At 42.8% G+C, this 25,807-nt stretch overlaps 1 protein-coding gene across 5 annotated transcripts in view; it reads right to left on the reverse strand.

Annotated features, from left to right (window-relative positions):
- efr3a (EFR3 homolog A (S. cerevisiae)) overlaps nt 1-25,807 on the reverse strand; it is a 222,075-nt gene that overhangs the window by 148,062 nt on the left and 48,206 nt on the right. For 4 of the 5 annotated variants that reach the window (XM_071362586.1, XM_071362584.1, XM_071362585.1 and 1 more), the window contains 2 exons: nt 16,647-16,723; nt 10,446-10,573 (listed from right to left, as the gene is read on the reverse strand). In XM_071362586.1, coding sequence (XP_071218687.1) covers nt 10,446-10,573; nt 16,647-16,723 — 205 coding nt within the window. Of the gene's footprint in view, nt 1-10,445; nt 10,574-11,258; nt 11,477-16,646; nt 16,724-25,807 lie in introns of those variants that run through there. The other variant, XM_071362587.1, reaches the window with a different exon arrangement.

Here is a 25,807-nt window from a genome sequence, read left to right on the forward strand (position 1 = left end):
CCTGGAGCCAGTGGGTCTGACGACGAACATGTAGCGAGGGCCAGCCGACTAGGGCATACAGGTCGCAGTGGTGGGTCGTATAAGGTGCTTTAGTAACAAAACGAATGGCACTGTGATAAACTGCATCCAGTTTGCTGAGTAGAGTGTTGGAAGCTATTTTGTAGATGACATCGCCGAAGTCGAGGATCGGTAGGATAGTCAGTTTTACTAGGGTAAGTTTGGCGGCGTGAGTGAAGGAGGCTTTGTTGCGGAATAGAAAGCCGATTCTTGATTTGATTTTGGATTGGAGATGTTTGATATGAGTCTGGAAGGAGAGTTTGCAGTCTAGCCAGTCACCTAGGTACTTATAGATGTCCACATATTCTAGGTCGGAACCGTCCAGGGTGGTGATGCTAGTCGGGCGTGCGGGTGCAGGCAGCGAACGGTTGAAAAGCATGCATTTGGTTTTACTAGCGTTTAAGAGCAGTTGGAGGCCACGGAAGGAGTGTTGTATGGCATTGAAGCTCGTTTGGAGGTTAGATAGCACAGTGTCCAAGGAAGGGCCGGAAGTATATAGAATGGTGTCGTCTGCGTAGAGGTGGATCAGGGAATCGCCCGCAGCAAGAGCAACATCATTGATGCATACAGAGAAAAGAGTCGGCCCGAGAATTGAACCCTGTGGTACCCCCATAGAGACTGCCAGAGGACCGGACAACATGCCCTCCGATTTGACACACTGAACTCTGTCTGCGAAGTAGTTGGTGAACCAGGCACGGCAGTCATTCGAAAAACCGAGGCTACTGAGTCTGCCGATAAGAATATGGTGATTGACAGAGTCGAAAGCCTTGGCCAGGTCGATGAAGACGGCTGCACAGTAATGTCTTTTATCGATGGCGGTTATGATATCGTTTAGTACCTTGAGCGTGGCTGAGGTGCACCCGTGACCGGCTCGGAAACCGGATTGCACAGCGGAGAAGGTACGGTGGGATTCGAGATGGTCAGTGATCTGTTTGTTGACTTGGCTTTCGAAGACCTTAGATAGGCAGGGCAGGATGGATATAGGTCTGTAACAGTTTGGGTCCAGGGTGTCTCCCCCTTTGAAGAGGGGGATGACCGCGGCAGCTTTCCAATCCTTGGGGATCTCAGATGATACGAAGGAGAGGTTGAACAGGCTGGTAATAGGGGGTGCGACAATGGCGGCGGACAGTTTCAGAAATAGGGGGTCCAGATTGTCAAGCCCAGCTGATTTGTATGGGTCCAGGTTTTCCAGCTCTTTCAGAACATCTGCTATCTGGATTTGGGTAAAGGAGAAGCTGGGGAGGCTTGGGCGAGTAGCAGCGGGGGGGGGCGGGGCTGTTGGCCAAGGTTGGAGTTGCCAGGAGGAAGGCATGGCCAGCCATTGAGAAATGCTTGTTGAAGTCTTCGATTATCACGGATTTATCGGTGGTGACCGTGTTACCTAGCCTCAGTGCAGTGGGCAGCTGGGAGGAGGTGCTCTTGTTCTCCATGGACTTTACAGTATCCCAGAACTTTTTGGAGTTAGAGCTACAGGATGCGAATTTCTGCTTGAAAAAGCTGGCCTTTGCTTTCCTGACTGACTGCGTGTATTGGTTCCTGACTTCCCTGAACAGTTGCATATCGCGGGGGCTCTTCGATGCTATTGCAGTTCGCCACAGGATGTTTTTGTGCTGGTCGAGGGCAGTCAGGTCTGGAGTGAACCAAGGGCTATATCTGTTCTTGGTTCTGCATTTTTTGAACGGAGCATGCTTGTCTAATATGGTGAGGAAGTAACATTTAAAGAATGACCAGGCATCCTCAACTGACGGGATGAGGTCAATATCCTTCCAGGGTACCCGGGCCAGGTCGATTAGAAAGGCCTGCTCGCAGAAGTGTTTTAGGGAGCGTTTGACAGTGATGAGGGGTGGTCGTTTGACCGCGGACCCGTGGCGGATACAGGCAATGAGGCAGTGATCGCTGAGATCTTGATTGAAGACAGCAGAGGTGTATTTGGAGGGCAGGTTGGTCAGGATAATGTCTATTAGGGTGCCCATGTTTACGGATTTAGGGTTGTACCTGGTGGGTTCCTTGATGATTTGTGTGAGATTGAGGGCATCAAGCTTGGATTGTAGGACTGCCGGGGTGTTAAGCATATCCCAGTTTAGGTCACCTAACAGAACAAACTCTGAAGCTAGATGGGGAGCGATCAATTCACAGATGGTGTCCAGGGCACAGCTGGGAGCTGAGGGGGGTCGGTAGCAGGCGGCAACAGTGAGAGACTTATTTCTGGAGAGATTAATTTTTAAAATTAGAAGTTCGAACTGTTTGGGCATAGACCTGGAAAGTATGACAGAACTTTGCAGGCTCTCTCTGCAGTAGATTGCAACTCCTCCCCCTTTGGCAGTTCTATCTTGACGGAAAGTGTTATAGTTGGGTATGGAAATCTCAGAATTTTTGGTGGCCTTCCTAAGCCAGGATTCGGACACGGCAAGGACATCAGGATTGGCAGAGTGTGCTAAAGCGGTGAGTAAGGCAAACTTAGGGAGGAGGCTTCTGATGTTGACATGCATGAGGCCAAGGCTTTTTCGATCACAGAAGTCAACAAATGAGGGTGACTGGGGACATGCAGGGCCTGGGTTTACCTCCACATCACCCGAGGAACAGAGGAGTAGTAGGATGAGGGTGCGGCTAAAGGCTATCAAAACTGGTCGCCTAGAGCGTTGGGGACAAAGAATAAAAGGAGCAGATTTATGGGCGTGGTAGAATAGATTCTGGGCATAATGTGCAGACAGGGGTATGGAGGGGCGCGGGTACAGCGGAGGCAAGCCCAGGCACTGGGTGATGATAAGAGAGGTTGTATCTCTGGACATGCTGGTCTCAATGGGTGAGGTCACCGCATGTGTGGGGGGTGGGACAAAGGGGGTATCAGAGGTACGGAGAGTGGAACTACAGGGTCCATTGCAAACCAAAACAATGATAATGAAAACTAGCCTGAACAACAGTATGCAAGGCATATTGATATTTGAGAGAGACATACAATAAGGCATAAAGTGATTGCAGGTCTTGATTGGGAGAGCTAGCTAAAACAACAGGTAAGATAACAGCAGCAATAACAGGGTGCTAGTCTAACACAGCAACAACAGGTAAAAATGGCGACGACTAGGCAGAGAGGGTCGGATTAACTACACACAGATCCTGAGTTAAAGCACAGAGCCGACAGATAAAACACAAATAAACAGAATGGAGTACCGTGAATTAATGGACAGTCAAGCATGCATCAGCTATGTAGCCAAGTGATCATAGTGTCCAGGGGGCAGCCGTAGATGGAGCAGGGAGGCCTCCACTAAGCTAGCACGCGGCGTTTAAAGTTAGTAGCCCGGGGGGTGGTCTGCTCAGACGGAGGGGGTCTGCTCAGACGTGGTCGTGTCGACAGAGAATCCAGAGAATCCAAGCCGAATGGCGAAAGAGAGGTTGTGAATTGTAGAATTGTGTTTGCTAACTGGTGCTAGCTTCGTGGCAGTGGCGCTAACTGCGCTGTGAGGATCAGAAGTAGTGGCTCAGGGATTACGGCAGGAATCCGGCGTTGTTGTCGAGAGACAGTCCGATGCTGGTAAATTGGTGAGTAATATCCAGGCTAATAACAGGGCTGGTGTCTGTGCAGAAGGTAAAAGCTACTAGCAGCGGCAAAAAAATGGCTAAATTAGCTTGTAGCTGATTTAGACCAGTTGTGATGGATTGGCAGGGCTCTGTGTCGGCAAAAAAAAGGTCCAGTCCAAAGGGCAAAAGAGGTATTGTAGCCCAAGAATTCGCTGGTAGACCTCTTCGGCTAGCCGGCAGATGGGCCTAGCTCGAGGCTAGCTCAAGGCTAACTGGTGCTTGCTTCGGGACAGAGGTGTTAGCCAGTAGTAGCCACTCGGTTGCAGCTAGCTAGCTGTGATAATACGGTGTAATTGTCCAGAGCTTGCGTCAGGAATCCGGTGATGTGGTAGAGAAAAAGCAGTCCTATATGCTCTGGGTTGATATCGCGTCTTAAAGTAATGATTGACTGTCATATTGCTTTGCTTATTTAAGCTGTTCTAGCCATAATATGGACTTGGTCTTTTATCAAATAGGACTATCTTCTGTATACCACCTCCAACTTGTTACAACAACTGATTGGCTCAAACGCATTAAGAAAAGAAAATACACAAATTAACTTATAAGAAGGCACACCTGTTAATAGAAATGCATTCCAGGTGACTACCTCATGAAACTGGTTGAGAGAATGTCAAGAGTGTGCAAAGCTGTCATCAAGGCAAAGGGTGGCCATTTGAAGAATCTCAAAATTAAAATATATTTTGATTTGTTTAACACTTTTGGTTACTACACGATTCCATGTGTTATTTCATAGTTTTGATGTCTTCACTATTATTCTACAATGCAGAAAATAGTACAAAAAAAAAAAAAAAAAAAAAACTTGAATGAGTAGGTGTTCTAAAACAATGACCGGTAGTAAGTAAGTATACCTAAACTCAGCAAAAAAAAGAAACGTTCCTTTTTCAGGACCCTGTCTTTCAAAGATAATTCATAAAAATCTTCATTGTAAAGGGTTTAAACACTGTTTCCCATGCTAGTTCAATGAACCATAAACAATTAATGAACATGCACCCGTGGAACGGTCATTAAGACACTAACAGCTTACAGAGGGTAGGTAATTATGGTCAGAGTTATGAAAATTTAGGACACTAGAGGCCTTTCTACTGACTCTGAAAACCACCAAAAGAAAGATGCCCAGGGTCCCTGCACATCTGCGTGAACGTGCCTTAGGCATGCTGCAAGGAGGCATGAGGACTGCAGATGTGGCTAGGGCAAAAAATTGCAATGCCCGTACTGTGAGACGCCTAAGACAGCGCTACAGGGAGACAGGATCGGTACATCCAAACTTCACACCTGCGGGACAGGTACAGGATAGCAACAACAACTGCCCGAGTTACACCACAAACGCACAATCCCTCCATCAGTGCTGAGGCTGTTCGCAATAGGCTGAGAGAGGCAGGACTGAGGGCTTGTAGGCCTGCTGTAAGGCAGGTCCTCACCAGACATCACCAGCAAAAACGTTGCCTATGGGCACAAACCCACCATCGCTGGACCAGACAGGACTGGCAAAAAGTGCTCTTCACTGACGAGTCGCGGTTTTGTCTCACCTGGGATGATGGTCGGGTAGGATTTGTGTTTATCGTCGCAGGAATGAGCGTTACACCGAGGCATATTTTCTGGAGCGGGATCGATTTGGAGGTGGAGGGTCCGTCATGATCTGTGGCGGTGTGTCACAGCATCATCGGTCTGAGCTTGTTGTCAGTGCAGGCAATCTCAACGCTGTGTTACAGGGAAGACATCCTCCTCCCTCATGTGGTACCCTTCCTGCAGGCTCATCCTGACATGACCCTCCAGCATGACAATGCCACCAGCTATACTGCTCGTTCTGTGTGTGAAAACCTGCAAGACAGGAATGTCAGTGTTCTGCCATGGCCAGCGAAGAGCCCGGAACTCAATCCCATTGAGCACGTCTGGGACCTGTTGGATCAGAGGGTGAGGGCTAGGGCCAATCCCACCAGAAATGTCCGGGAACTTGCAGGTGCCTTGGTGGAAGAGTGGGGTAACATTTCACAGCAAGAACTGGCAAATCTGGTGCAGTCCATGAGGATGAGATGCACTGCAGTACTTAATGCAGCTGGTGGCCACACCAGATACTGACTGTTACTTTTGATTTTGACCCCCCTTTGTTCAGGGACACATTATTCCATTTCTGTTAGTCACATGTCTGTGGAACTTGTTCAGTTTATGTCTCAGTTGTTGAATCGTGTTATGTTCATACAAATATTTACACATGTTAAGTTTGCTGAAAATAAACGCAGTTGACAGTGAGAGGACGTTTCTTTTTTTGCTGAGTTTATACACACACAGCATTTGGAAAGTATTCAGGCCCCTTTACATTACATTACAGCCTTATTATGAAATGTATTAAATTAATTGTTCCTCATCAATCTACACACAATATCCCATAATGACAATGCAAAAAAAGGTTACGTTTTTTTTGCAAATGTATAAAAAAAAATAGAAAACAGAAATACCTTATTTATATAACTATTCAGACCCTTTGCTATGAGACTCGAAATCGAGCTCAGGTGCACCCCGTTTCCATTCATCATCCTTGAGATGTTTCTGCAACTTGATTGGAGTCCACCTGTGGTAAATTCAATTGATTGGACATTATTTGGAAAGCCACACACCTGTCTATATAAGGTCTCACAGTTGACAGTGCATGTCAGAGCAAAAAAAACTCAGACCATGAGAAAGAAGATTCTCTGGTCTGATGAAACAAATATTGAACTATTTGGCCTAATTCCAAGCGTCATGTCTGGAGGCACCATCCTGGCACCATCCCTATGGTGAAGCATGGTGGTGGTGGCAGCATCATGCTGTGGGGATGCTTTTCATCGTCAGGGACTGGGAAACTAGTCAGGCAAAGATGAACAGAGCAAAGGACAGAGAGATCCTTGATTAAAACCTGCTCCAAAGTGCTCAGGACCTCCGACTGGGGCAAAGTTTCACCTTACAACAGGACAATAACCCTAACCACACAGCCAAGACAACGCAGGAGTGGCTTCGGGACAAGTCTCTGAATGTCCTTGCCAGAGCCCAGACTTGAACCTGATCTAAAATCTCTGGAGAGACTTAAAAATAGCTGTGCTGCAGTGATCCCCATCCAACCTGACAGTGCTTAAGAGGATCTGCAGAAAACAAATGAGAGAATCTCCCCAAATACAGGTGTGCCAAGCCTGTAGCGTAATACCCAAGAAGACTCGAGGCTGTAATCGCTGCCTAAGATGCTTCAACAAAGTACTGAGTAAAGGGTCTGAATTCAGTTTTACATTTTTTTATAAATTAGTCAATTTCATCATTATTGTGTGTAGATTGATGAGGGGGGAAAAACAATTTAATATATTTTAGAATAAGGCTGTAAGCCTACAAAATGTGGAAATATTCAAGGGGTTTGAATACTTTCCGAAGGCACTGTATATATGTATTTATTTGTTAACTTTGAAGAAGTGGATCAGGTAGAAAAAAACAATCATGTTTTAGATTAAATTTTTAAGGCAGCAAACCGTGAAAACTTTCACTAGTGACTGTACATAAAATGAATGAATATTGAGGCAAAAAGTCAAGATGAAGTGCCGAAAAATATTCAAGACAAGTGCCGAAAAATTAAGATGAACAACGAGCAACTAAGCCACTGTAATGTACACAATTTAACAATGTAGTACTACTCTAGTTTCACATTGCCATTCCACTCATTGGTATTCAAATGGTCTGTGGGTGCTACAGCAAAATCAGAGAACTTGCAGAGCGAATGGGGTTGGCAACCTTTGAACAGTGAACACATTAGATGGGCAGTATTGGGCAATGACAAGCAGTTAGTCACACATACTACAACGCCAAGTCGTTAATCGCGCATAGCAAAAGCTGTGCACCTTATAGGAATAAGGGTGCCATTTGAAACGAACACTTTCTTGGTCAACGTGTGTCTCTCTATTTGGTTTTCAGCTTCAGGGGTAAATCACACCCAATGAAATGTAATTCCTGTTAATATAATCACTGTATTGATTCAGCGCTGCCACTCTATTTTTGCAAATTCCCATCAGACAGACCCCAGTTTTAGTCCTTAATGAATGTTTATTACTTTCCACAAAGCATTTCGCAACACATTAAATCATTGGAGAGAAATGACTTAGAATGACTATAAAACCAGAGTCTCACAAAGTGACTTTTCGAAATACAAGTATGTTTTAAAGAGGGATTTTCTAAATTATTACACAACACAGTGGGGTCTGGGTCGAATTGCAGTGGGGTTTCCAGATGTCTCTTTTTTTAAAGTAAAAAATTAAGAATACAGATTGTTTTATCAAATCAAGTTTTATTTGTCACATGCGCCAAATACAACCGGTGAAGACCTTACAGTGAAATGCCTACTTACAAGCCCATAACCAACAATGCAGTTAAGAAAAATACGTGTTAAGTAAAAATAATAATAATAATTAAAGAGCAGCAGTAAAATAACAATAGCGAGACTATATACAGGGGGTACCGGTAAAGAGTCAATGTGCAGGGGCACAGGTTAGTCGAGGTAATATGTACATGTACTGTAGGTAGAGGTAAAGTTACTATGTATAAATAAAAAAACAGAGTAGCAGCAGTGTAAAAAAGGGGGTGGGGACAACGCAAATAGTCTGGATAGCCATTTGATTAGCAGTTCAGGAGTCTTATGGCTTGGGGGTAGAAGCTGTTAAGAAGCCTTTTGGACCTAGGCGCTCTGGTACCGCTTGTCGTGCGGTAGCAGAGAGAACTGTCTATGACTAGGGTGGCTGGAATCTTGGACAATTTTTAGGGACTTCCTCTGACACCGCCTGGTATAGAGGAAGCTTGGCCCCAGTGATGTACTGGGCCGTACGCACTACCCTCTGTAGTGCCTTGCGGTCGGAGGCAGAGCAGTTGCCATACCAGGCAGTGATGCAACCCGTCAGGATGGTCTCGATGGTGCAGCTGTAGAACCTTTTGAGGATCGGAGGACCCAAGCCAAATCTTTTTAGTTTCTTGAGGGGGAATAGGCTTTGCCGTGCCCTCTTCACGACTGTCTTGGTGTGTTTGGACCATTCTAGTTTGTTGTTGATGTGGACACCAAGGAACTTGAAGCTCTCAACCTGCTCCACTGCAACCCCATCGATGAGAATGGGGGCACGCTCGGTCCTCCTTTTCCTGGAGTCCACAATCATCTCCTTTGTCTTGATTACATTGAGGGACAGGTTGTTCTCCTGGCACCAGGTCTCTGACCTCCTCCCTATAGGCTGTCTCACCGTTGTCGGTGATCAGGCCTACCACCGCTGTGTCGTCGGCAAACTTAATGATGGTGTTGGAGTCATTCCTGGGTAAACAGGGAGAACAGGAGGGAACTGAGCACTTACCCATGAGGGGCCACCATGTTGAGGATCAATGTGGCAGATGTGTTGTTACCTACCCTTACTACTTGGGGGCGGCCCATCAGGAAGTCTAGGGTCCTTAGTGCCCTCAAAGCGCATCACTAAGCTACGGTGCTGAATACTGAGCAGTAGTCAATGAATAGCACTCTCAGGTAGGTGTTCCATTTGTCCAGGTGTGAAAGGGTAGTGTGGAGTGCAACAGAGATTGCATTATCTGTGGATCTGTTGGGCCGGTATGCAAATTGTAGTGGGTCTAGGGTTTCTGGGATAATGGTGTTGATGTGAGCCATGACCAGCCTTTCAAAGCACTTCAAGGCTACAGACATGAGTGCTACAGGTCAGTGAAGGCACTTGCCAGTTGGTCAGCACATGCTCGGAGAGCACGTCTGGTAATCCATCTGGCCTTGTGAATGTTGACCTGTTTAAAAGGACTTACTCACATCGGCTATGGAGAGCGTGATCACACAGTCGTACAGCTGATGCTCTGATGCATGCCTCAGTGTTGCTTGCCTCGAAGCGACCATAGAATCATTTAACTCGACTGGTAGGCTCGTGTCACTGGGCAGCTCGCGGCTGTGCTTCCCTTTGTAGTCTGAAGTAGTTTGCAAGCCCTGCCACAATAGTATGATTCAATCTTAGTCCTGTATTGACGCTTTGCCTGTTTGATTGTTCGTTGCAGGGCATAGCGGGATTTCTTATAACCGTCCGGGTTAGAGTCCAGTTACTTGAAAGCTGCAGCTCTACCCTTTAGCGCAGTGCGGATGTTGCCTGTAATCCATGGCTTCTGGTTGGGGTAAGTAAGTATGGTCACTGTGGGGACGATGTCATCGATGCACTTATTGATGAAGCCAGTGACTGATGTGGTGTACCCCTCAATGCCATCGGAAGAATGCCGGAACATGTTCCAGTCTGTGCTAGCAAAACAGTCCTGTAGCTTAGCATCGGAGTCATCTGACCACTACTGTATTGAGCGAGTCACTGGTGCTTCCTGCTTTACTTTTGGCTTGTATAATTATGGTCAGATTATCCAAATAGAGGGCGAGGGATAGCTTTGTACACATCTCTGTGTGTGGAGTAAAGGTGGTCTAGAGTTTTCCCCTCTGGTTGCACATTTAACATGCTGGTAGAAGTAAAACGGATTTAAGTCTCCCTGCATTAATTATTGGTGTCCTTTTCCCTGCATTAGAAGGACAATATACCATTGTTTTTAGAAAGACCATTTGGAAAATGTATTCTTATTGGGTGAATGTATATGTTGGTTGTCTTAATTTTGATAAGATATGAAATTGTAATGAATTGAAGGTTATTTGTTGATGTAAAATTTTGGAAATACACAATATACTTAATGTAAATGAAAATAATTATTACTTGAAGAAGAAGCCACAAGAAGACAGTTGATTTGTTTATTGGGGTAGGGGTTGTTTCAAGGTCAATGGTCACTCAAAGGTCACTTACCCGTAGCGGTGGCGGACCACATCTCGGCTCAGTCGCTCCGCCAGGTAGGCCCCAATCCTGTCCAACTTCTCCGGGGCTGAAACCGCGTAGAAGGTGAGCTTCTCCATGTCTGACTTGGACAGGCCATCCTGAAAGAGTAGTACACAAGGGGTTACAGAAGCACCAAACGTAGGAGCATTGTCAGAAACTGAGGTAAAAGGAGAAGTATTGTTGTTTTACGGACAAATTGAACATAATGCACTTGTTCAGTCCCCCTCATGGATTTCAAAGGAATGGAAAAGTGTAAGATATAGGGTGGAAACTCCCTCTAGCTTAAGCTTACAGCAATTGAAATCCATGAGCGGAGTGAACAAATCAGGAAGAAGAGTGGAGAATCGGAATTCAGAGCTGTAGTAATACCATAAGGGTGGGTGGGCAAGTCATTTTCAGGAAAGGCAGTTCGAAAAGCAGATTTTGCCATCTTTAAAATCATTCTAGCCCAATCAGCACTTGAATTAGACAGGGAATTGAAAATGACCTTTCAATTCATGAGAAATGTCCAATTCAACAACACTGAAAATGCCCATAAATTCAATTTCAAATTGTAATTCACATAAAGTACCAGTCAAATGTTTGGACACACCTACTCATTCAAGGGTTTCTCTGTAATTGTACTATTTTCTACATTGAGGAATTATAGTGAAGACATCAAAACTATGAAATACATGGAATCATGCAGTAAGCAAAAAAGTGTAAAACAAATTTAAATATATTTTAGATTCTTCAAAGTTGCCACCCTTTGCACAATTTTGGCATTCTCTAAACCAGCTTCACCTGGAATGATTTTCCAACAGTCTTGAATGAGTTCCCACATATGCTGAACACTTGTTGGTTGCTATTCCTTCACTCTGCGGTCCAACTCATCCCAAATCATCTCAATTGGGTTGAGGTCGGGTGATTGTGGGGGCCAGGTCATCTGATGCAGCACTCCATCACTCTCCTTCTTGGTCAAGTAGCCCTTAAGCAGCCTGGAGGTGTGTTGGGTCATTGTCCTGTTGAAATAGAAATGATAGTGGGACTAAGCGCAAACCAGATGGGATGGCGTATTGCTGCAGAATGCTGTGGTAGCCATGCTGGTTAAGTGTGCCTTGAATTCTAAATAAATCACAGACAGTGTCACCAGTAAAGCACCCCCACACAATCACACCTCTCACAAAGACACGGCAGATGGAACCAAAAATTTCCCATTTGGATTTATCAGCCCAAAGGACAGATTTCCACTGGTCTAATGTCCATTGCTCGTGTTTCTTGGACCAAGCAAGTCTCTTCTTATTATTGGTGTCCTTTAGTACTGGTTTCTTTGCAGCAATTCGACCATGAAGGCCTGATTCATGCAGTCTCTTCTGAACAGTTGATGTTGAGATGTGTCTGTTACTTGAAATTTGTTTAGCATTTATTTGGGCTGCAATTTCTGAGGCTGGTAACTCTAATGAACATATCCTCTGCAGCAGAGGTAACTTTGGATCTTCCTTTCCTGTGGCGGTCCTCATGAGAGCCAGTTTAATCATAGCGCTTGATGGTTTTTGCGACTGCACTTGAAGAAACTTTCAAAGTTGTTGAAATTTTCCGTATTGACTGACCTTCATGTCTTAAAGTAATGATGGGCTGTCGTTTATCTTTGATTATTTGAGCTGTTCTTGCCATAATATGGACTTGGTCTTTTACCAAAACAAGGCTATCTTCTGTATACCACCCCTACCTTGTCACAACACAACTGATTGGCTCAAACGCATTAAGGAAAGAAATTCCACCAATTAACTTTTAACAAAGCACACCTGATAATTGAAATGCATTCCAGGTGACAAACCTCATGAAGCTGGTTGAGAGAATGCCAAGAGTCTGCAAAGCTGTCCTCAAGGCAAAGGGTGGCTACTTTGAAGAATCTCAAAAATAAAATGTGTTTAAATGAACACTTTCTTGGTTACTACATGATTCCATATGTGTTATTTCATAGTGTTGATGTCTTCACTATTATTCTACAATGTAGAAAATAATAAAAATGAAGAAAAACCCTGGAATGAGTAGGTGTGTCCAAACCTTTGACTGGTACTGTACGTCAACCCGATGTGTGGGCGGTGGAAGTTATGGAGTGTTGTCCTTGAATTTAAATCATATAGCCGCTAACGTCAGGGTCAGACGGGGGACGGGAGAGAAGAGAGTGTTTGAGAGTTGAGGTGTTAATCAAGGTTCAGAGGTAAATCACAGAAGATAAGATATCGTTAAACGCTGTCACGCGCTGGAACACGCGTGTTCAGATGGATGTCTGTCTCTGATGTAGAGGGAAGGGTCTTCATTAAACTTGTGATCTCCTGACGCTCTGTATGCATCCCAAAAAAGACCCTATTCCCAATATAGTGCACTTCTTTTGGCAAGGGTCGCATAGTGCTCTGCTCAAAAGTAGTGCACTATAAAGGGAATAGAGTACCACTTGGGATGCATCCTTTATGGCAAATCACATTCACTGTCTCCTTGCTTTCTCCCTATCAGTATGTATTCTCCATCCCACACATACTGTGTGGGTGTGTGTGTGTGTGTGTGTGTGTGTTTGTATGACATGATGTCCTCCAAGCCCATTACAATGATAACATTGTACACTAATGTACACTATGCATAGGGTTGCAAAACTACAGATAATTTACCAAAGTTACTGTAAATGTCATTTTTGTAATACAAGTATGGCAATCTATGGAAACTTTGGTAATTTATACTTGATTTAAAACATTTATATAAAATATAATTTTTTTCCTCAATCTGTATATCCGTGTCCATATTTACATGACTTTCTAGCTGATAGACCATTAGGTTCAAGAGAAAATAGCCTAATTAATTTTTTAAAGCGTCTAATCAACAATGATATAATTTGCTATTAACTCTGCAACCCTTCCAACTATTGCCTTTAAGAACTGTCACCAGTTTGGCCCCAAAACATTTACAACAAAGACATATTGAGATGAAATAAATCAAAGCGTGTAAAAACATAAGGATATTCCACACCGAAACCCTCAAATTAAAAACACCAGCGGTATTCACTTAATTGATTGGTTATTTTTATTACAGCTTTGTAATAATTTTTTTCATATTAAAACATCTTGTTATTATTTCATATATTTGACATGTTATGAATGTTACCTAAAATCCTTTAAAATTCCCAACAATATGGTAGTTTACTAGTCAATTTTGACATTAACCAGTAACATGCTCTCCCTTTGCAACCCTAACTATGCACATACTTCATAATATAGTAATGGAATAAGGTCCATTACATTTTAACTGGGTCAATTCCTGAAATGAATTCATATTCAACTAATTGACTGGGAATTCCCTTCATGAAATGACTGAGCTCACGTGGAATTGACCCTGACCCTGTGTTAGATTCTAGCCTGAAATATATGTATTAATAGTATACCACTAGAACGTATTGATTACTTTACATGTATAAGGAATGATTATGTTGGGGTCAATGAAGGGTGAATAGGAACTTGGTGTATGGAAAGTTACTGAGTGAGACAAGGGGAAGTGCAGAAAGTTCATATTATGTCCCATGTTTCCAAGGAGGGAGGTGAAGGGCAATAGTTAGTGTTATAGAGTGATAAATGATGCTGGCTCATCTAAACAATAGGCGTCGCTATCACTGGTCCTAGGTTGGTAACTGTTCTATGAGCAATAGAGAAAGTTAGTTGGTTATTGGTCTCCATCATAGATAGTCGTGTAAATCAGTTCCTAATAAACGACAAGTAAAGATTACATCCTGTGTCCTCCAATTATGTGTTGGTCTATTCAAGATACTGCAGTTAGTCTCCGATAAGGCAGGCCAGCTGCGGAACCAGGGAGGAGCGAGGAATTCGGCTCGAGGTCAAGTCAACAGATGAAGTGAAAAGAAACCCGGGGGAGGGGGGCCAGAGGGGCCCAATGCAACGATCCTCCTACTACAGTTCTATCTCAAAAACATTCACTTCCACACCCACGAAGGTTCTAGCATCAGGCAGGGTCATGACTACACCAGTGAGAGGAACCAATTAAGTTCCTGCCTAGCAACAGAGATGTATTGGCTGACTAGATGTGCAAGGAGTTGACCCCGCCTAGTAGGAGGTTATAAATATATGTGTTTGTGTCAATCATGCTTCGTCTTTGCAGCCATTTGACCCAGTGGGTGAATAAACTTGGTTTGAGCATTTTCTTGTCATCCGTTTGAGTTTTTACTCTGTTCAATATTCCAACCAAGTTCTGAACTATTACTATAGTGAATCGAAAGGAGAGGAAGAGCACAATAAAGTGAAACCATTTTGTGTAACACTTTCTATGAAGTACATATGTATAACGTCATTTATGAGTTGCATGTACAGCTTCACTTAAATGCCCGTTGACACTGTCAAATAAAATGTAATATGTAGCTAACGCTCATGCATTTTTCTTTCTATTGTGGAAAATGATTTGCCTGGCTACCCATCCACATCGTTCCGGCAAACTGACATTCCTTTTCCACGATGAGTCTGGATTTGCCTCCCTCCCCGACGATTTCTAGAACACGAACACATTCTGACCGTTCTGATTGGTCCCAGAAAGAAATAGGTTGGGCCAGGGCCGGCCTACATGATGACGTTATCAACTTTGATTGGTTAGATTTGTTAAGAGACTATCCAGTTACTGACGCATTTGTTTTGTATAACACACCTCCTTTTGAAGTCACAAAAATGACTTCTAGGATGGCAGTTTCAGACCCGACTGTACGTAGCAAATCGATAGAGCAGAGGAACTCAATTCCGGGTGAGTCATCAGGCAAGAAGATGATCAGGCTTTACTTAAACACAAAGTGCTTTATAAACCTTTGACTTTATGTAATAGTGTATTATAGGGCCTAACGTGTGTACTATTTTGTCTGTTTTCAGACAATAATACATTATGCACTATAGTCTTATATTTACACTTAGTTTCATAACCACTTCTGAGTTATTATGGACGGTTATAGTCAGTGTGATAACGCATTATTAATGGAATTATAAAGCATTATACGTATGTACTTCATTGAAAGTGTTAAAAAATTGTATCTGATACATCTACAAACAGAGAGACTTCGCTGTATAGCCTACACATTTTACACAAGGGGGAGGAAGAAAAAAATGACTGTCGCCAGAGTATTTCCAGCACCTGCTCTGAGTGATAATTCATTTGACAATGTCGCGACCATTTGAGCATTCTGATTCCCCCTGCACCTGTTTGCTTACACTAAAGGCCCTTGAGATTAAGAGAGACAGACACAGTGTGTGAGAGAAAACGAAGAGAGACTCCCCTGTGTATGTGATTCCGCATACTACACACACACACACTTTGCTTTTCTAATTAAACAGGGTCAAGGATTCAAACAGCTGTTAATAAGTTGTCGTGCCAAGGTTATCAAAAGCGATGTCACACAAATAGATTTGTCAAACCATAACGGTTACGTGCCGCGTTATGGCAGGCCAATTATGGGTAATGTCCGAAAGAGCACCCTATTCCCTACATAGTGCACTACTTTTGACCAAAAATGGTGTTTGAACTTGAGGCAAATTTCTCATCATAACAGTGACACAGGGTCTCCAAAGCAAGCTAAGCACTGGGGTAACAATGGACTTGGATGCATGCACTACTATATAATCCTATTTGTGTTATCAAGTTGGTTGTAGTGACAGCTATTTAGTAAATGGCTTGTTATCGCTATGATAAACTGTTAGAGTGCAATGGTTAGGGCTAGATGTGTTAATAGTGGTCTGTCAGCTGATGATGACCATTGTTCATCATGACAGTTTAGGGCTGTAGGCAATTTTTTAAATAATGAGATTTAATTATGATAATGAGATGGTGTTTGCCATTTACGCGTCATAGGCAAGTTTAGATTTTTGAAAGACGGCTGGAAACTAAAAGGAAATCATTTGGATAAGTCAAATGAGCTTTGAGGTCACACACTCTTTTGTTCCGTGACGACACAATTATAACCTACGCTTCCCGAAATGTTTGTTTGGCAGTCGCGTATGCTACTTTGAGGGCATTTCCACTCAGTCTCGGGAAAAACTACGGGAAAGGATTTACATTTGAAACAAAATGTCTATAAACCAAAGATGTGTTATCGAAGTAATGTCATTCAAATGTCTTGTCAAATGCATCTTGTAACAGAGGTAAAATACTCACTTTGGGGTCCTCTGGGAAGATGTTATCAACCAGGCGTTTGTACCTGGGCCTCAGGGGTCCACAGCAGCCACACACACCTGGAACACAAAACATACTCATAAAAAAAATAAAAAAAAAACACAACAGGTGATAACACAACAATAATACATAAATTATGATTATCATCCGATCCCAACATTGCGTCAATAAATACCATATCACTACTCTATAAATTACCACGCATCATTAATATGGGTAACTCAATTTTGCCTTGATTGTTTATGTTTGGCGACTGTCCCTACATGCTAGATCTTGACCTTAAAAGCTAGAAAGCTACAAAATAGAATGGAATAGGGTAACAAGTTTTAATTAACGCAAATTAGTATTAACATCACTCAGTTGAATTATCAGCATTAACCAATAACTCAGAGTGACAGGCGACAAAGTGTGTGCGCGCGCGCGCGTGTGCAAGAAAGAAAAAAGAGAATGTTTGAGAATGAGAAAGAAAAAGAGATTGAATGCGTGTGTGTACATGTATGCTCATGCTCAAGTGTGTGTGTGTGTTCAATTCACATTCATGGCCAGTACGAGGCCATTGTCCATCTTCAGAGAAATGTCAGAGCTAGGGTGTTTTACAGGTCTCAGGATGCAGTGGACCAAAGCAAAGGTAAAATAACAAGTAAGTCCTGTGACAATCGATCAATGTGGAGAGGTGTTTAGCATTAAGAACAGAACCCAACACTATGGCCACATTTTATATAACGGCTTCAGGAAAGAAACACAGCGCAGCAGTCTAAAGCACAGCATCACAGAGATAGAAGCGTCACTACAGACCCGGGTTCCATCTCAGGCTGTGTCGCAGCCGGCCACGACTGGGAGATCCATGAGAAGGCGCACAAATTGGCCCAGCATCATCCGGGTTAGGGGAGGGTTTGGCTGTCCCATCGCGCTCTAGCGACTCCTTGTGGCAGCCAGACGCATGCACGCTGACTTCGGTCACCAGCTGTACGGCGTTTCTGCCGACACATTGGTGCGGCTGGCTTCTGCGTTAAGCGAGCTGTGTGTCAAGAAGCAATCCTGCTCGGTGGGGTCATGTTTCGGGGGACGCATAGCTCTCGACCTTCGCCTTTCCTGAGTCCGTACGGGAGTTGCAGCGATGGGACAAGACTAACTACCAATTACATATCATTGGGGACAAAAAAAAGAGGTAAAAAGTAAAAAATAAATAAATAAAGTTCAACCATAGAATTTTACTTTACACACAAAAAAATTAACAGTAACACTTTCTATATTAAAGGGCAACAATGCAAAAAAACAACTTATTTGGTTGAAAATGTATCGTCGATATTAGTTAGAAACATTCATTCCAGTGACAAAATTTACAAAAAAGTGTAAGTAGCATTATTTTGGTGATAGTCAGTGAGTAGATTCCAAAACTGAGTTTTGTAACTAATGTCGTCACAGTGCCTACAGAAAGTATTCATACCCCTAGACTTATTCCACATTGTTGTGTTACAGCCCGAATTCAAAACAGATTAAATTGGGGGGGTCCTCACCCATCTAGACACACAATAAACCATAAGTGAAAACATGTTTTTAGAAACTTTAGCAAATTTATTTGAAATGCTATACAAAAATATCTAATTTACATAAGTATTTACACCCCAGAGTGGAAGCACCTTTGGCAGCGATTACAGCTGTGAGTCTAAGAGCTTTCCACACCTGGATTGTGCAACATTTGCCCATTGTACTTTTCAAAATTCTTCAAGCTCTGTCAAATAGGTTGTTGATCATTGCTTGACAACCATTTAAGTCTTGCCATAGATTTTCAATTAGATTTAAGTCAAAACTGCAACTTCGCCATTCAGGAACATTCACTGTCTTCAAGGTAAGCAACTGCAACATAGATTTGGCCTTGTGTTTAAGGTAATTGTCCTGGTGAAAGGTGAATTCCTCTCTCAGTGTCTGCTAGAATTCAGACAACCACTAGGATTTTGCCTGTGATTAGCTCCATTGTTTCTTTTTATCCCCCACAAAAAAACCTAGTCCTTGCCGATGACAAGCATACCCAAAACATGACGCAGCCACCACTATGCTTGAAAATATGTAGAGTTGTACTCAGTAATGTGTTGCATTTGTCCCAAACATAACACTTTGTATTCAGGACAAAAAGTGAATTGCTTTGCCACATTTTCTGCTGTATTACTTTAGTGCCTTGTTGCAGGATGCATGTTTTGGAATATTTTTATTCTGTACAGGATGTTGGAGTACCTACAGTGTTGTTGATCCATCCTCAGTTCTCTCCTATCACAACCATTAAACTCTAACTGTTTTAATGTCACCATTGGCCTCAGTGAAATCTGAGCGGTTTCCTTCCTTTCCGGCAACTGATTTAGGAAGGACATCTATCTTTGTAGTGACTGGGTGTATCAATATAATCCAAAGTGTAATTAGTAACTTCACCATGCTCAAAGGTATATTCAATGTATTTTTCTAATCTACCAATAGGGGCTCTTTGCGAGGCATTCTAAAACCTCCCTGGTCTCTGTGGGTGAATCTGTGTTTGAAATTCAATGCTCGACTGAGGGACCTTACAGATAATTGTATGTGTCAGGTACAGAGATGAGGTAGTCATTCAAAAATCATGTTAAAAACTATTATTGCACAAAGAGTAAGTCCATGCAACTTGTGTGACTTGTTTAGCAAATGTCTATTCCTGAACTTATTTAGGTTTGCCATAACAAAAGGGTTGAATACGCATTGATTCAAGACATTTCAGCTTCACATTTTTTATTAATTTGTCAAAATAAAAAATATATTTTGACATTATGGGGTATTGTGTGTAGAGGGACAAAAAAAAATCTAGCAATTTAATAAATGTTCAATTTAAGCTGTAACAACAAAATGTGGAACAATTCAACAGGTGGGAATACTTTCTGAAGGCACTATACACAATGGTTAAGTTTTGGATTACAATCATGCTGATTTGCCCACTCACACGGGATTGTAATGAACTGATTGCACTCTATCCAATCGTGGCAGCAGAAACTCCAGACAGTGGGACAGACCTTCCCATTATGACGTGTTGTCTTGTTTACATAAGACAACACGTCACCATGTCATGTTGAACGAACACTTGACCCCTAAGCCCTTCATGGAGTGACCACTTCCTGATTTGCTTGATTGTGATCACGCAAGTCTGCCAATGTTTGTTTTGGGAAAAAATATAATTGAGACTATGCGCACTTACATCCCAACTGCCAGTTGTCAATACTCAAATTCAAAACCCATTAGCGAGCATCTTGTGTCCTGCTGCAACCTGTTTTGGAACTTGACTCGCTATGAAACACTGATAGACACACCCACACTCAGTGAAAAAGTTGTAAAACAAAAAACAAAAATGGTACAGAAGGACACACTCTGCTACTCGTCTGTGACTTAGCTAACGTGGCCTGGCTTAGCTAAGTCACAGACTACCGTCATTGACAAACAAACAAAGATGGAACTATCTAGTGATTTTGGGCATAAATAAAGCACAAGCTACACACTGTTTAACAGCTTGCTGAAGATTAAGTTGTAGACATGTTCTCAGAAATCCACCCTGATCAGTCAGCAGCAGCTAACTCGATACTGTCTGCAGTAACACATCCACATCGAACCACAACCCAAGACTCAATTTTTTTGTGTTTATGAGCAGCAGAAAAACAAATACGGAACTGCCTGAAATGTGAAAATATGGTCCATTACGTAACTAGACCCATAGAGATATCCAACATTAAACTAACTTTACCAGTCAGTGTGTGTTCAGAGAGAGATCATTTCCAAAAACTAAAAGCCACATGTTAATGGACATTACTAACTCAAAACCCAACCCTCAAATATGCCAAGGAAAGTGAGTTCCCTAAAACAAAACTGATCTAAACCCATGCTCTCCTGGCTATAGCCCATGCTTGAGAAATACAGTATAAGCATTCTGTTCCACAAAGACTAGTCCACAACCCATAAATGAACTAATATTAGCGTATTGTATTGGGGTTTAGAAAATGATAGGTGATGACATTTGTTTGCAAGAAAGTAACGTCTAAGCAATGAAAAAGACAGTAGCCTAGAGAGTAACATGAGAAGAACGCAATTGTTGAATTTACAGTTGAAGTCAGAAGTTTACATACACTTAGGTTGGAGTCATTAAAACTCGTTTTTCAACCACTCCACAAAGTCCTTGTTAAACAAACTACAGTTTTGGCAAGTCGGTTAGGACATCTACAGTGTGCATGACAAAAGTAATTTTTCCAACAATTGTTTACAGACAAATTAATATACTATCACAACTCCAGTGGGTCAGAAGTTTACATACACTTGACTGTGCCTTTAAACAACTTGGAAAATTCCAGAAAATGATGGATGTCATGGCTTTAGAAGCTTCCGATAGGCTAATTGACATAATTTCAGTCAATTGGGGGTGTACCTGTGGATGTATTTCAAGGCCTACCTTCAAACTCAGTGCCTCTTTGCTTGACATCATGGGAAAGACCTCAAAAATAATTGTAGACCTCCACAAGTCTGGTTCAACCTTGGGATCAATTTCCATACACCTGAAGGTACCACGTTAACCTGTACAAACAATAGTACGCAAGTAAACACCATGGGACCACGCAGCCATCATATCGCTCAGGAAGGAGACGCCTTCTGTCTCCTAGAGATGAACATACTTTGGTGCGAAAAGTGCAAATCAATCGCAGAACAATAGCAAAGGACCTTGTGACGATGCTGGAGGAAACAGGTACAAAAGTATCTATATCCACAGTAAAATGAGTCCTATATCGACATAACCTGAAAGGCCGCTCAGCAAGGAAGAAGCCACTGCTCCAAAACAGCCATAAAAAAGCCCGACTACGGTTTGCAACTGCACATGGGGACAAAGATTGTAGTTTTTGAAGAAATGTCCTCTGGTCTGATGAAACAAAAATAGAACTGTTTGGCCATTATGCCCATCCTTATGTTTGGAGGAAAAATGGGAAGGCTTGCAAGCCGTAGAACACCATCCCAACCGTGAAGCACGGGGGTGGCAGCATCATGTTGTGGGGGTGCTTTGCTGCAGGAGGGACTGGTGCACTTCAAAATATATGGCATCATGAGAAAGGAAAATTATGTGGATATATTGAAGCAACATCAAGACATCAGTCAGGAAGTTATAGCTTGGTTGCAAATGGGTCTTCCAATTGGACAATAAACCCAAGAAAACTTCCAAAGTTGTGGCAAAATGGCTTAAGGACAACAAAGGAGGTATTGGAGTGGCAATCAAAAAGCCCTGACCTCAATCCTATAGAAAATGTGGGAAGAACTGAAAAAGTGTGTGCGAGCAAGGAGGCCTACAAACCTGTCTCAGTTACACCAGCTATGTCAGGAGGAATGGGCCTAACTTCACCCAACTTATTGTGGGAAGCTTGTGGAAGACTACCCAAAACATTTGACCCAAGTTAAACAATTTAAAGGCAATGCTACCAAATACTAATTGAGTGTATGTAAACTTCTGACCCATTGGGAATGTGATGAAAGAAATAAAAGCTGAAATAAATCATTCTCTCTACTATTATTGATATTTCACATTCTTAAAATAAAGTGGTGATCCTAACTGACCTAAAAAACAGGGAATTTTTACTAGGATTAAATATCAGGAATTGTGAGAAAGTGAGTTTAAATGTATTTGGCTAAGGTGTGTGTAAACTTCCGACTTCAACTGTATGTAGATATCCTAAACTAAATTGTTTTGATAACTTTCAAATGTAGCAACAGATCCATGTAGAATAATCAACCCTATACATAATACCATAGAGGCAGTGTTCTGCTCATATAACAATGTGCGCCTTTCATTGTCATTCCCAGCTGTTACAGATACTGTGCCTATCTGCATTTTGTCTGGTGATAAATGGGGCTACCTTGGCAAAAATGGTGGTCTTACCTGCATGTGTGGTGTCCCATATACAACAGGAGTTCCCTGATCCTGGTGCAGAATACATATGGTTTCTCCCTCCCCATATTTACTAATACCATTCAATTCAATAATTTAAAAAAAGACAACACAAGTAAAAGTTGTGTCCAGTAAAAGTTTAATGCCGAGTGCCAGGTCTCTCTCCGTTTAGAGACTTCAGTATCATGCCTGTCTCTGTCAGTCAGGACTTCATCACATCATCTTGCAAGTCTCCATGTGCTGGCTCTATACATGTTTCCGTGAACAGATACACACAGTCACGTTTCTTTTACCAATGGCAGTTAGGATAGGTCATATCTAACACACAAACAGGTACTGTGTTGAAGTTTGAACAGCTCAGATACAACCTTCCCAATTACGGCAAAAGCATCTCCAGTCCATCTGTAGAAAATATTAGGCAGAGTTTGTCAGTGACACATGGAATGAAAATGGTGTTGCCATTACTGGACATTTGTGCTGTACAGTATTATTAGTAATCACGTCCTTGTGGATGTGTTGAGTGCCATGTCTCGCTGCATCTCATAACACATACACACGATCACGGTTCTATTACCAATGGCAGTTATGGCTTGGTGATATCTGACACAAACATACAGCGCGCCTTCGGAAAGTATTCAGACCCTTTGACTTTTTTTTCACGTTTTGTTAAGTTCTTATTCTAACACGGATTCAATTGTAGTTTTTTTCTCATCAATCTACACACAATATCCCATAATGACAAAACAAAAAAAGGTTTTTAGAATTGTTTGCTAATTAAGCTTGGCACACCTGTATTTGGGGAGTTTCTCCCATTCTTCCCTGCAAATCCTCTCAAGCTCGGTCAGGTTGGAGAGTTGCTGCACAGCTATGTTCAGGTACCTCCAGAGATGTTTGATCGGGTTCAAGTCCGGGCTCTGGCTGGGCAACTCAAGGACATTCAGAGACTTGTCCCAAAGCCGCTCCTGCTTTGTGTTGGCTGTGTGCTTAGTGTTGTTGTCCTGTTGGAACGTGAACCTTTGCCCCAGTCGAAGGTCCTGAGCACCCTGGAGCAGGTTTTAATCAAGGATCTCTGTACTTTGCTTCGTTCATTTTTTGCCTCAATCCTGACGAGTCTCCCAGTCTCTGCCGCTGAAAAACATTCCCACAGCATGATGCTGCCACCACCATGCTTCACTGTAGGGATGGTGCCAAGTTTCCTCCAGACGTGACGCTTGGCATTCAGGCCAAATAGTTCAATCTTGGTTTCTGACCAGAGAATCTTGTTTGTCATGGTCTGAGAGTCTTTAGGTGCCTTTTGGCAAACTCCAAGTGGGCTGTCACGTGCCTTTTACTGAGGAGTGGCTTCCGTCTGGCCACTCTACCATAAAGGCCTGATTGTTGGATGGTTGTCCTTCTGGAAGGTTCTCCCATCTCCACAGAGGAACTCTAGAGCTCTATCAGAGTGACCATCGGGTTCTTGGTCACGACACTGACCAAGGACCTTGTCTCCCGACTGCTCTAGGAATAGTCTTGGTGGTTCCAAACTTCATCATTCTTAAAATGGAAGGAGGCCACTGTATTCTTGGGGACCTTCAATACTGCAGACATTTTTTAGTACCCTTCCCCAGATCTGTGCCTCGACACAATCCCATCTTGGAGCTCTACGGACAATTCCTTCGACCTCATATGGCTTGGTTTTTGGTCAGACATTCTTGCTCAACTGTGGGACCTTATACAGACAGGTGTGTGCCTTTCCAAAGCATGTCCAATCAATTTGAATGTACCACCTGAGCTCAATTTCAAGTCTCATAGCAAAAGGTCTGAATACTTGTGTTTTTAATGTTTTTTTAAAAATAAATTTGTATTAACCTGTTTTCATGTTGTCATTATGGGGTATTGTGTTTAGATTGCTGAGGAATTATTTTTATTTAATCAATTTTAGAATAAGGTTGTAAAGTAACAAAATGTGGGAAAAGTGGTCCGAATACTTTCCGAAGGCACTGTATACTATGCTGAAGTTTGAACAGGTCAGACTAAACCTACCTAATTCTGTTCTCCCTATCGACGACCTGGAGGTGAGCAGGCAAGAGGTGAGGCTGGAGGTGAGCAGGCAAGAGTTGAGGCTGGAGGTGAGGCCTTTGCCAGAGGCCGAATTGATGGGCAAAGTTACGTAGATCAGCTCCTGGCTCCTCAAAGATACAGGTCGGTCAGACACACACCACTGATTACATTATCAATGGTGGTTATGATTAGCCTGGTGGAACCAACCTGGTCGTTGCATTCACCTTCCTATTTCACTTCAGATATCATAAAATGTGAAGTGAAATAGAATGCAGTGAGGGCATGTTTGGATGATGCTGATGAAGTTCCCCTTTCTGGTCTTCTCTATGGTGCATGTTTTGCTGCAAAAGGGACATCTGCAGCAGGCAATCTTATGAGGTGGTGTTGACTGTAGGGACCTGTGACAGGGTGATATATAGACAGCCAAGTGGTAAATGGCATTTTGTTCTAAAGAAAGGAAAAGCTTTTTTATGATGCACTTCACAACCAAAATGACTCTACTAGTTGCATCTGCTTTGCTGGGGAATTAGCCTACTATTTTATCCAGCCGGGTATTTTTCACATAACATACACTACCTGTCGTAGTCGAAGCCGTTTGTCATCAGGGCAGTAACTCGGGTCAATATCAAAGGTCTCATGATGGCGTGTCCTTTTCATAAGAGTCGAGGGAGACTCTGGCAACAACCGAGGTGGTGTCACAAGGGTAATTGTGTCGCATGACACTTAGTCGGAGGCCTTGCCTGACAAGCTGTGAAATGGCAAGTGAACAGTGAAATAAATTATTTTGGGAGGTCACTAAACCATTGCAATCACATTGCTGGACATGTTATGATACCCACTGTCGCTCCTTCTGGTAGGTCCCGGCATCCGTTCATGACCAGGGGATCAAGTCTGGCACCCAACTATGCACTTTGTCTAACAGAAAAACGGGGTCAACGACTGTCATCAACCCTCAATTATAAACATAGTTTGAGAAATAACGTAACCTTGTTTGGAAGCTAATTCTATGCTTTACAGATGTAGGCTGACTGGCTCCAGATTGTATCCAGATTCAGGCCGGTGACGCCATTAAACTATGCAACCAGCTGTGACATGTTTTGCTATGGCCCTGGGATGGCTCGAGTTTATTGCTGCTAGTTAGTACATTGTTGTAGTCAGACACGAGTTAGCTAGT

The sequence above is a fragment of the Salvelinus alpinus genome, chromosome 23 (assembly GCF_045679555.1).
Source record: "Salvelinus alpinus chromosome 23, SLU_Salpinus.1, whole genome shotgun sequence".
NCBI classification, from domain to species: Eukaryota; Metazoa; Chordata; class Actinopteri; order Salmoniformes; family Salmonidae; genus Salvelinus; species Salvelinus alpinus.